Here is a 12,500-nt window from a genome sequence, read left to right as displayed (position 1 = left end):
TCACGCATGCGTATGACCACTTCACCGGGTCAAATAGCAGCCATGGAAGGCCTTTTCGGCCTTTCTGGGCCTCATCAGCATAGCGCAGCTAGCATACCAACCTGATGTTTGAGGCACCCCTTTCAGTGGCAGCTCCACATACAAGACATGTGGTAAGCTGGGTTGGGAACAGCTAAACTGTTCTCCCAAGGCAAGCGTGTGGGAAGGTGGATCTCCAGAAGAGATCCCCCACAATACAGTTCATTTTGGGGGGTTATTTGCATTAAAACAATGAATATCCAGTTCACTGAAGCATGATACAGTCCCAAGAATAAATAACTCGTATTAATTTGTTTTTATGTAAAGAACTCCCCAAAACGTATTGCGTTATGGGACTGGGAAAACCATCTATTGTTCACTCGTGGACATATCTAAACCAAGAACAAGTTTTAAACACAATGATCTTACTCGTTTGGTTCGTTGTTGCGTTTACAGGAGAACTGGGCCCACCAGGCCCCGCTTTCGTCTTGGCCCGAACACTAATGTTGTAAGTGACGAACATTTCTAGGCCATCTAGCACTGCTGTTCGGTTGTTCTCGCCGTCAACAGTTCTATTTCTTATCAAACCACTTCCATTCCTCAATTCAACTATATACCCGGTTATGTATCCATTGCGGTCATCCACCGGTACTTCGTCCCAGGACACGCGCACACTTGAAAGTGACCAAGAGCGGGTTCTCACGTTCACTGGAGGAGAAGGTACTGAGAACAGAAACATACACATTTCAAATAGTTGATCGAAATATTACATATCTCAATCAACTATTTGCTATATATATTACTATTTACTAAAGCTTTGACCGAGCAACTCGATAGTGTAGTGGTCAATGACGTACGCTGATAATGCAATCCTTGGCTTGCACCTGACATCATGGAGTAACGAACAAACGTAACGTTGGTGTAACGAATAATTTTCGAAAAAGTCGAATTTGGCTCTATTATGATGCAAAACGCGAGCGACATTTTTCTTTTGTTTTGTACACCAACGTGGCCTTCTAATCACGTGAGTGCAAACCAACAATAGCCTGGGTTCAATACGTAATTTGATCATTTTTTTCTTTTATATTAGAAAAAAAAAAAACATTTGCCATTTGCCATGGTAACGACCGTTCACGAAAGGGAAATGCGCGGTGGAGACGGGACCCGATGCTTCATATGCGCTGTCGATCGTCGAACCAGTTATGGCTTCCTACATATAATGATCATGCCCATACTGAGATTGTTGCTGGCTTGTTCCCACTTTAAGTAAATGATGTCCTTGGTGGGCACAGTAACGTTTTCGACGGAAATAGATAACCCTTTGCAGATAAGTTCAATGTCGAAGGCCATCCGGTATATTGTAAAGTTTATGCGATTTTCATAATTCTGAGGAATCTCACCTTCAAGTGCTAAGCGCCAAACTGCGTTTTGGCCAGGAAGATCGACTCCGCCTCCGGAAAATGAATTGGAGTTTTGTTTAGTTCACAGATCGAATACCACTATGATATCTTTCAGAGCTTCGTCTGTCAAAATAGTCGTAGAGATTTACTAGCGTTCCATCGGCGCGTGTAAGTTGATCGGTTCTGTCACGCATCAATAGCCCTTATTCACGATAGCCGCCATGTTGGTTATTAAATTGTCATGTAAATTAGCCATGTGTTATGCTGGGGGGCAAACAATGGAATAAAGCCAAAGTGCAAAAAATCGGCTCGTCAAAATATTGAATTAACATTGCTAAAAGTACATTTTAGAATTTAGAATTAATTACCTTTTATAGTAATTTTCTATCTTTTGATTGCCTCCGACATTTTGACTGTCTGCTTCGTTATCTGCTCATTTTTCACTAAAAAAACATCGAAGTAACTTGTGTAATCATTCTATTTTACTACTTAGGTGATAAACATTCAATGAACGTGAAACAAATCATATGTGTGGCTAAGATGTTCGTTATAACCTCTCGAACTTGTGTTGTTTGACCCCTGAGAAATGTGTAGCTAATTTGCATGATAAAGGCAAATCCAACATGGCGGCTATCGTGAATAAGGTCTATTGTGGGTTAACTCTCGGCTTGGCGTCGGAAGTTTGATTAATGGAAGCCAAAACGTAGTTTGACCGTTGGCGACCGCGGAATTATGAAAATGGCAGTAATGGCACAAGAAATGCTACACAAAAGGTGAAAAGAACAAGGAATCACAGCCACACGAATGAACTCGACTTGTAACGTGTTTCCGGGTGCAAGATTTTACCGATAAGCATAGAGGAGAATCTTTGTTTACATGTTTTTCCTCGATAGCGCAAGGCTATCGTTTTTTAACGAACACGTAGAATCAATACAACCACTACATCCGGGAACCGAGCGGCGTATATTTCGTATGTAACACGAGTGGTTATATTGAGCAACGACGTCACGATCCCGCCATTTTTTTTGTTTGCATTAATACCCAGTATTTGTATTAAAGCATGTTTTTCAATCTCTACCATGTATATTTACTGTCCAAATAATAAAAAGAAAATTACACGTTACCTCAAAGATATGAATGTTATGTCCTAGCGGCAAGAACAATTAATATCCCATGCACTCGTTCGCGCCAATCAAACATAAAATTCGTATCTTCTCGCCACCGTGTAATATCCTCTATATCTCTGAAAATTTGAACACGACAAACCAGATAATAGAGAGCTTTAGATTCTACGACGAGGACGAGAACGAGTACGAAATTTGACTGTCCGTTTTTACCGAAAATACTTAAAAGATTTATAACCCGGACGATTAATCTTACTCTTTGTCAGCAGTGTAGGTTGCTCAGTTATTCTTACTGCTGGTACCTGAGCCTTTTTGCTGATCGAAAAATGTCAAAACTGCTTCCGTGTTGTCGACTTGTTGTGACACGACAACATTTTTGCAAAACCTCGTACTAAAATGACGCCGGTATCACGTTTTTCCCGCCAAAATGACGCTGGTTTGCGCGCGCTCACTATTGTTCTATGAGAAAATCTCGTAGTCATAGTCGTTCTTGTCCTAGAATCTAAAGCTCTCTAATATCTGAGCAATGGCGCTTTGAAAATTCGAAACTTCGAGAATGTACGGGATCATCAGCGCTTTTGCCACCCAAGAATTTGTCAGTTTTTGATGGCTAATAACTGGCTCAACGAACGAAATGATATATGAAATGAATTATAGATATGAACTGCGGATATGAAATCAAGTGAAGCTATGATCCTCGCAGTTATGAGCTTAATTTTAGCAATTGCGTAGAGAAGCCTGAAAAATTTAGGACTTCCATTGAGTTTGAACTCGTGACCTTGCGATACGGCTCCTTCTTTTGTAACCACGGTCGACTGAAGTTCCCAGGAAGATCGCATCGGTATCGCGAGGTCACGGGTTCAAACTCCGTTGAAGTCCCGAATTTTTCGGGCTTCTCTACGCAATTGCTTGCGCTCATAATTGCGAGGATCATAGCTTCACTTAATAACTGGCTCGTTACGACAGCTAAAAGGTTTAAAACTGGAGATTTTTCTATAAGTTAAACCTTTTGAAGTCAAGTGGAAATAGCAAACGCCTATGTTAATTATAATAAAGTCAGCAAAGATTCCCTTATAAATGTACAAGGTTGTAAAACTTTTAACACCACGAAAAGGACTAAAATATATAGGATTGTAGCAGAACATTTACACCACTCACTTATCCAACCATTGAAAAAAAAAATCTATATATATAGCTATAGATATAGATATAGCTCTTTGGCATTACAAAGCTTTTGCTTTTGCTTTGTTCAAATTGAGCACTCTACTAGGATGAGTCAGTGCCGCTAGCAATTGCGCATGCTCACTAGCTCGCTAGTTTGAGCACTCTGACAGGGCTTAGATGTACCACATTTGTGGTACATTTGGGGTGGCTTTATAAGCTTTACCTCCGGCCAAGAAGGTTAGTTATATTTAACAATTATTCGCCGAATAATTGTTTTAGTATAAATACACAGGTGACTATTTCAAAACAGAGAAAAAAAAGCTTCAACGCGAAATCATCTTCACTTACAGTGGCAAAACGACTACTGGCAGTCATTTTGTCCGTCGAGGTGATTATCGGCTGATAATCCGAGATAGGGAGCCAATGAGAGCGCGCGATTTTGTATAATCACCTGTGTAGATAGATTAGATGAGATGAGATGAGATTAGATTAGATAGATTAGATAGATTAGATAGATTAGATAGATTAGATAGATTAGATAGATAGATAGATAGATTAGATAGATAGATAGATAGATGTAACGCAACGCTTTGCACAATGTTTCTTTTGGGACGAGTGGAAGCGTTGCGATACATCCAAAAATACACAGCTGCAACGGATTCTTAAAATTCGTAGGCCTTATTACCTCCTTCTTTTGTAGTCACATTTATCGGTCGACTGAAGTTCCCAGTAAGATTTGCCGTGTGTGCCGCCATTTGAACCTCATACTTTGTAAACACGTCTAGCCCTTCAATAATTTCATATTCTTTTGTAAAGACCTGTTGCCCTAGAAAAATTTCACTTGTTTCATTTGTCGGAACATGCTTTTTTACTGCGTTTCCCCAGGTCCCATTTTTCAAAGCACGGTAGCACACCACAAAGGACTGCAGGATGAACCCTCTCTTCAGGCCCCGAATAGCCCATGTCAGGTTAATTGACGTGGTTCCTATTGGTGTTTCAGTGAAATTTGTTGGAATTACGGACGTCGCTCAAAAAAGAACAAACTATAGACAAAGCATGACAATACAATAAAAGCGTCAGTTGATAACTTCATATCTCGAAAAAAAATAAAAAATAAATCAAACGTGTCCTATTTCAAAAGTCGCGCAACCAAAACCCTTAAAAGGGTTTGCTTACCCAGTAGGAAACACCCTACGATTAAATACAAGCCGTGTTGCAGTGCTCCTGTGTTTTTTCGCGCAAGTCTGAGTTTAATAAGGGCGCGTTCGATTGACCGTATTTCGCAACAGGAATACATGGAATAGAAGTTAGAAATCCTTCGTTTTTACGGAGATTCACATTAAAATTATCAAACACTTGCTAAAATGCTATTTTAAACATATCTTATCCTTGTTGCTTCAAAAGCGCCAGACATACCGTTTTAAATCATCACTCCGCTTATTTTTATTCAGGAATAGGGACAATCGAAAGCACCCTAAGTTTTGGCATTTTCAAAATCGACTCCTCGATCATTCAGAGATATTCTCTCTTTCCATCTCTTGCATTTACCTACCTGACATTTTTATGTAAAAGCTAGAGATATTCAAAACATGGTAAACCGTTCAGCTGCGGTAAATTAACTATTGTTAACTTCACAGTACTATCGAACGTTGACAGTAGAAAACTGACAAGTAAGTCGAGTGCTGCGTACGATTATTTTTAAATTCATTTTCTATTTTTCCTCGCCACACAAGGCCCCAGTAGTTCAGAGGGTGCGTAGCGCTATCCACGGGATAACTAAAGTTGTTTTATCCGCTGGATAGTGATTTATCTGGTGGATAGCGCTATCCACCCTTCACACAACTGGGGCAAGGCTTTAAAGCTTACCAAAGACTTGTCAAAAACTACCGCTAATCAGTTTCGAGCACTTTAACTTGTACGGGTTTTAAAAATAAAAATAACCAAGGGTCCCCTGGGGAAATCCTCTTGGTACTTAAAAAGTCAAGCACCTTCCTTAAAATTCTGGCCGTTCCCTATAGCGTAGATTTCTGCAACAGTCTAATTCTTAGCCGAATCCCCAGTTTTTCAATCCATTGTGCAAGTTTCTTTGTGACACTTCCAAGACCGGTACTTCATCCACGTTTTTTCACACTCCACACTCGTCTAATCTCCCACGTCAAATTCTAATATTTTTCGACTTTTTCAAATTCCTTTTCATTCACCCCACTATATTATTAATTATTATTATTATTAATCATTATCATTATCATTATCATTATCATAATTATTAGGGAGAATAATTCTATCTATCTATCTACCGTTTATTTGCCTCCATCACAATAATTGATGATTCTTGCAAATTGGAAACGGCCAGTGGGCGATATATAAATAAATAAATAAATAAATAAATAAATAAATATATCAATAGATAAAAGTAATTATAAATAATATTATGAATTAGATTAAAGGCAGTTTGTGAATGACGTCAGAGAAGAGGCATTTACTGTCTCATTTGGCAAAGCGTTCCACTCGATTATTGTTCTTGGAAAGTAGGAGAATTTATAATAATCAGTAAAAGCGAATGGGACCTCATAAGCTTGGTTGTTGACATGACGGCTAACTCGGCCCAGTGGCTTCAGATATTTCGCAGTGTCTATTCCAGTTTGGTCATTGTGGATTTTATAGAACATGACTAGTCTATCCTTTTTCCGCCTTTCTTCAAGGGTGTTCCATTGCAATTCCTGTAGCATCTCATTAACACTTGATACGTAATTGTACCGGTTTAAAACATACCGAGCTGCACGTCTCTGTACCATTTCCAGTTTTTTTACATTTTCTTTGGTAAAGGGATCCCATGCTGCTGAAGAGTATTCGAGTAGTGGTCGAACCAGGGTCTTGTAAGCCAAAGATTTTAAATTAGATGAATTAATTCTCAGATTTCTTCGGAGGAAACCAAGTGATTGATTCGCCTTATATGCAATGTTTTCAACGTGGCGATTCCACCTGAGGTCTCGAGTTAGGGTGACCCCCAGGTACTTTGCTGAGTCCACAGTTTCAAGGACTTTACCATGAAGGGTGTAATCGTGAATTATCGGGTTCTGCTTACGAGTGACCCGTAGGACATGGCATTTATCAGTATTAAATTCCATAAGCCACTTCTCTTCCCACTGTTCTAGTTTCTTTAAATCATTCTGAAGAAACTTGGTGTCAGCCTGTGACCGTATAGTCATGTATAGCAGGGAATCATCTGCAAAAAGACGTACAGTTGAAGCAAGAGACTCCGGTAAATCATTGATGTAAAGTAAAAATAAACATGGACCTACAACTGATCCTTGAGGGACTCCTGACTTGACATGTGTATAACATGAATGTTCCCCATTTAAGACAACTCTCTGGGTACGATTTGTAAGGAAGGCTTGTATCCATTTATTTGTCTTTCCTCGAATTTCATAGTGATCTAACTTTAGAAGAAGTCTTTGGTGACCAACTTTGTCAAAAGCTTTAGAGAAATCCATTATGGCTACATCTATTTGACCTCCATTCTGCATATTATATGCTAAATCATCAATAAACTCCACCAGCTGTGTTTCACAAGATCTACCTCCCCTGAAGCCATGTTGTAGATGTAGAAGCCATGTTGTAGATGTTATGATCATTTGCATGTTTCATGATATGACTTGTTAGGATATGTTCCATTAATTTACAGACTATACAGGTTAGCGATATTGGTCTGTAGTTTGCTGCATCAGATATCTTTCCTTTCTTAAAGACTGGAGTGATGTTTGCTGTTTTCCAGTCCTCAGGAACAATACCAGAGTTATATGATTTCCTAAATATTGTAGTTAGTATTGGGGCAATCACATTTGCCATTTCTTTCAATACACGGGGGCTGATTTGGTCTGGACCTGGCGCCTTATGGGCTTTGAGAGATTTTAGCAATTTGTGTTGTTCTGTATCTGCACAGATGCTGCCAATAAGTCTTCCGAGATATTGTCCCATTTAGCCCTTTTATACAAAGGGATCTCACGCGGTTTTTGTTTATAACGTACTGGTGTTAAATCTAACTCCACAACAGGGCAGTCATGGTCTGATATACCTGGTATAACAGACATTCTTAAGACTGTTTGGGTTGTTTGTAATGACCAGTTCTAAGATGTTTTGATTTCTTGTGGGTAGTTCGACCACTTGAGTTAAATTATTATCATCCAGTATATCCCCAAACTGGTAGTGGAGTGATGGATGGTTGCAGGGCTTAACAATGTGTTCTTTCCAGTCCCAGCCTGGGAGATTGAAGTCGCCAGCAAGGAGGATGTGATGGTTGACGTTTACTAAAGACAAAGATCTCTCTAGTTCTAATAAAGCCTCTTCGTCATTTTCATGCGGCCTATAATAGGCTCCAATGTGCAATGTCTTTTTACCAGATATTTGTAACTTGCACCACATGATTTCACAGCCTGTTTCAAGCTCAGGTTCTCTAGTAGCTATTAGATCTTTCTTGACAGCAATAAACACTCCCCCATGAGGATCAGTTCCCCTGTCTCTCCTCTCAGTCTCATACATGTCTGCTATTAATACCTCCCCTGTACTGTGATTTTTCGTCAGCCATGTTCCAGACCCGATTATTATATCTGGCTTACGATCTGCTGCTAATTAAACGAGATCTTCATTTTTGCCCAAAATGCTTCGACAGTTTACTGTGAGGATCGAAAGTGACCTCTTTCTGCTGTGTTTGGCACATGGAGATGATGTAGAGACTGGCAACCCTATGGATGTATCGATCGAGCCAGACGATGTGTCGATCGAGCCAGACCGTGTTTCGGTAGTAGATTCAAAGGCGCTAACAAAAAGCAAGGAGACATGATCCACCAAATAAAGCGAAAATCTTCGCTACGCTAGTTATGGAAGGTCCAATTAATTCGACGCTACATTTTTTAAGCGATGATGGTGGTGGGGGCGTGGTGCCCTTAACGTATGATGTTATGACGTAACTGCACGATAAACACCCGGCAGCGAAGAAGGCTAAGCTTGGCTCCCTATTGTTTGGTCCGATGGAGAATATTCCTGATATTTTATATCACGAAAAAGATGGAGAAATGATAAAGGACGCCGCTCTACGGACTAAAGGATCGGGGGGACCTTCTGGTATCGACGCGAATTGGATTTAAGAGAATGCTAGCCTCTAAATCGTTCAAGTAATCAAGGTCCAATCTTTGTGATGCTCTCGCCACACTGACAAGGAGGTTGTGTACGGAATATTTTGATCCTGCTTCCATCGAGGCCATACTAGCAAATCGCCTGATCCATCTTGATAAGGGCGAGGGTGCGGTCCGACCCATTGGAGTCGGAGAGGTGATTCCGAGGATCATCGGCAAGTGCGTTACCAAGGTAATCAAACAAGATGTGATTAATTTTAGTGGATCATGTCTCTCCAAGTCTACGCGGGCCATAAATCGGGGAGTAAGGCAGCTGTACATACCATGCGCGAAATCTTCAAAGCAGACGAGACAGATGCGGCGTTACTTGTTGACGCGTCAAACGCCACTAACTCCCTTAACAGGACTGCAGCTCCTCATAACATCAGAGTACTGTGCCCTACGATTGCTATCTACGCCATCAATATCTACAGAGCGCCTTCGCGATTATTAGTGATCAGTGGGAATGAGTTGGAGTCTTCGGAGGGTACAACGCAAGGGGAGCCTGTACGCTGTCAGTCTACAGCCCTTGATTACGCGTTTAAGCACCTCAAGCTCAGCAAAGCAGTGCTGGTACGCGGTCGATGCTACAGGATCCGGGTCCCTGGATGATGTAAAGAAATGGTGGGATGAGCCATCGACTGGTGGCTCTGCGCTTGGATACTTCCCTAATGCGAAAAAGTGTTGCCTGATCGCTAAGCCTGAGAAAGAAGATGCTGCTAGGGAGATCTTCAGATACACAGCAATTAACATCACTAGCGAGGGCCACAAGTATTTAGGCGCAGCTATTGGGTCAAGGGGCCCGTTTCTCCAAAGTCCCGAAAACTCTTCGTGCCCGAAAAGCCATTTGAGAAACTGCCAACCGCTTATTTTGGAAGGCCGATCTTTTAACATGTTTTCAAGGTAACAAAAAGCAAACTAACTGTGACGTTCGACGACTTAAATCCTCTCCGCTCTTGAGATACAAAGGGAATAGTGACACCAAAAAGTCCTTTAAAGTTTCGGGACTTTCGAGAAACGGGCCCCAGATCATATCTTGAAGAGTATGTTAGGGAGAAAGTAGAGGATTGGATAAGTCAAGTCACTAGGCTCGCAGAGTTCGCCACTTCTCAACCTCAGGCTAGCTATGCGGCCTTCACATTTGGTCTGCGACATCGCTAGACGTATTTCCTTTGAACACTTCCAGACATTCATGATCTGATGGAACCGCTAGAGCGCGCAATCTCTGATGTAATGATACCTGCCATCACGGGGCATAACTGCTCACAGAGTGAGCGAGATCTCTTGACCTTGCCAGTACGGATGGAGCAACTGGGTTTACGAACCCTACAGACCAAGCAGAGTCGGAGTACGCAGTGTCAGTCAAGATCACTGCCCCGCTTGTAACGCAGATAGTCTTACAAGCGCACGAGCCTCCGGATGATACTGTAATAAGAACTTTGCATAAAAGCGTGCATAAAAAAAAAGATGAAGATTTGCAGGAGAGGTGTGAAAATGTGAGAAACTCCTTATCATGTTAGACTAGGAGAGCCGCTGATCTTGCTATGGAGAAAGGTGCATCAAGAGGGAGTTTAGAGATGTCGTTCACTTGAGGTATGATTGGGAAATCAACGATATCCCTTCGGTCTGTGTCTGTGGGGATAAGTTCAGTGCTGACTATTATTATTATAATTATTGTACTTTAATTTGTCTACATTTGCCCACTATGGCCAAAACCAAACCATGGTTCTAAGGCACTAGAGGAGAAATATCGTAGTTTTCTGCAACAGTCCAATTCTTACCCTAATTTTTAATTAATGATTATTTTTATTACCATAATTATTAATCATTAATTATTAATTAAAACTTATTAATTATTAATGATGAATGATATTAATTATTAATTTTCTTAATTATTATTATTATCATTGTTATTATTAATAGAAATGAATGAAATCTTTGTCATGACAGTTGTTTCTATGTTATGAAAGTCGTTTTCAATATTTACAGTCCCAAATGTGCTAAATAAAGGACGTTTCACTTTACTGGAGTTGAAACTCACGACCTCCCGCACGGGAGTCCCATGCCCAACCAACTGAGTCAACAGGTCACTAACTCTTTACTCCTTAAAGTGCCCTCCCTGTGACCAAAAAAATCAGTTCTTATTTTTCTGTAGATTTCAAAACTCTGTGGACTAAACATTAAGCGACCAAAGTTTTAAGCCTTTATTTCAAAAAGACACCTACTTATTTTGACTGGAATTGCCTATTTAATAATCCGCCATTACTAACTTTGAGATCTGGAGAGAGCTGGATCGAGGAGAAGATGACGTCAAAGGCTCACTAGTTTAAGAATGCAATGCTAGTGTACGCCGCAGAATTAATATGCAGCACGGGAGTTTTGGGTTCTCAGACTTTTAAACTCGCGTTTTGCATATATAATAAGCTGCATTCACACGCTGAAATTTTAAGCTATTGAGCCTTTGACGTCACTTTTCCCTGGATCCAACCCTCTAAGGTCCAATCAGTCAGTTTTGGACGTGAGTAATGGCAGACCGTGAAATCCAAAAGTTACACTCAAAGTGAACAGCCTTTGGATAAAACTGAAAGCTCAAAATTTTGCAAGTCAAGCAAACATACTTTCAAAATCCGAAGAAAAAAATAAGTGGTTTTTTTTTTATCAAGGGGGCACTTTAAAGAATCCCGCATAGACCTGTGAATAGATGAGGCCAAGAAAAAAATGATATGTATATGTAATCTCATGGGCTCGAGGGCAATAGACCCTTTTGCCGATACGGTGACCATTTTGATTTCTATTGTTTCGAAAGACATTATGGGATGCTCAGGATGCAAATTAATGTGTATTTGCCCCTGGGCATCCCATAATAGCTATTCGAAACAATAGAAATCAAAATGGCCGCCGTATCGGTAAAAAGGTCTATTAAGGATTAATTTCAAGCGTATTTTCAACGTTTTCACAAAGCTGCCCGAGTCGCGAAGCGATGAAGGCAATTTGGAAACTTTGATTGAAATTAATCCTTAATTCCACGGAAGCACATTGCGATTACATGTTTATCACACAAAGAGCACAATTATTGAGGGAAGACCGTTCAGTGCCGCGACAAATGGCAATCAACACACTCCCATCCGGTTAAAGTTCAATTTGATAAATCGTTGCTGTCAACAGAAATACACTGTAGCGCTTAAAATGAGTTCTCGTGGACAAAAAAGTAGTTTAATCTGGAAGGAGATTCTCTTGTACCTTCGCTTAAGCAACTGTTAACCAATCAGGATCAAGTAATCATGCCCTCTTGATTACCACAAAAGTGCCCTGGTGATTAAGGAAAAATGCCCTCCGTCTCAGCCAATCAGCATTCAGTAATTTTGCCCTGAATGTGATATCAGTGGTTAAAAGAGCATAAATCATCGTACTGCACGTGCGCCACGGATTTTAGCGCATATTTTTGATGTACTATGCAAACGACAACGTGAAATCTCCAAATTTGAGGTTTTGACGACAACGTGAACATGCAACATTGAATCTTTGATTCGCTATTTTCACTCTGAGGAGCCCCCAGACTAGACATTTAATTATCGACAACTAAAAAACGCAGTGTGTGGGACGAGTTGCCGACAACTAAACGC

The 12,500-nt window shown here is 40.5% G+C and overlaps 1 protein-coding gene across 1 annotated transcript in view; it reads right to left on the bottom strand.

Annotated features, from left to right (window-relative positions):
* LOC138049397 (protein sidekick-1-like) overlaps positions 1 to 12,500 on the bottom strand; it is a 50,442-nt gene that overhangs the window by 17,520 nt on the left and 20,422 nt on the right. The window contains exon 8 of the mRNA XM_068895649.1: positions 448 to 741. Within this exon, the coding sequence (XP_068751750.1) occupies positions 448 to 741 (294 nt within the window). The remainder of the gene's footprint in view (positions 1 to 447; positions 742 to 12,500) is intronic.

The sequence above is a fragment of the Montipora capricornis genome, chromosome 5 (assembly GCF_036669925.1).
Source record: "Montipora capricornis isolate CH-2021 chromosome 5, ASM3666992v2, whole genome shotgun sequence".
Taxonomy (NCBI): Eukaryota; Metazoa; Cnidaria; class Anthozoa; order Scleractinia; family Acroporidae; genus Montipora; species Montipora capricornis.
The sequence above is the reverse complement of the archived record's forward strand: the minus strand, read 5'-3'. Positions and strand labels throughout refer to the sequence as shown.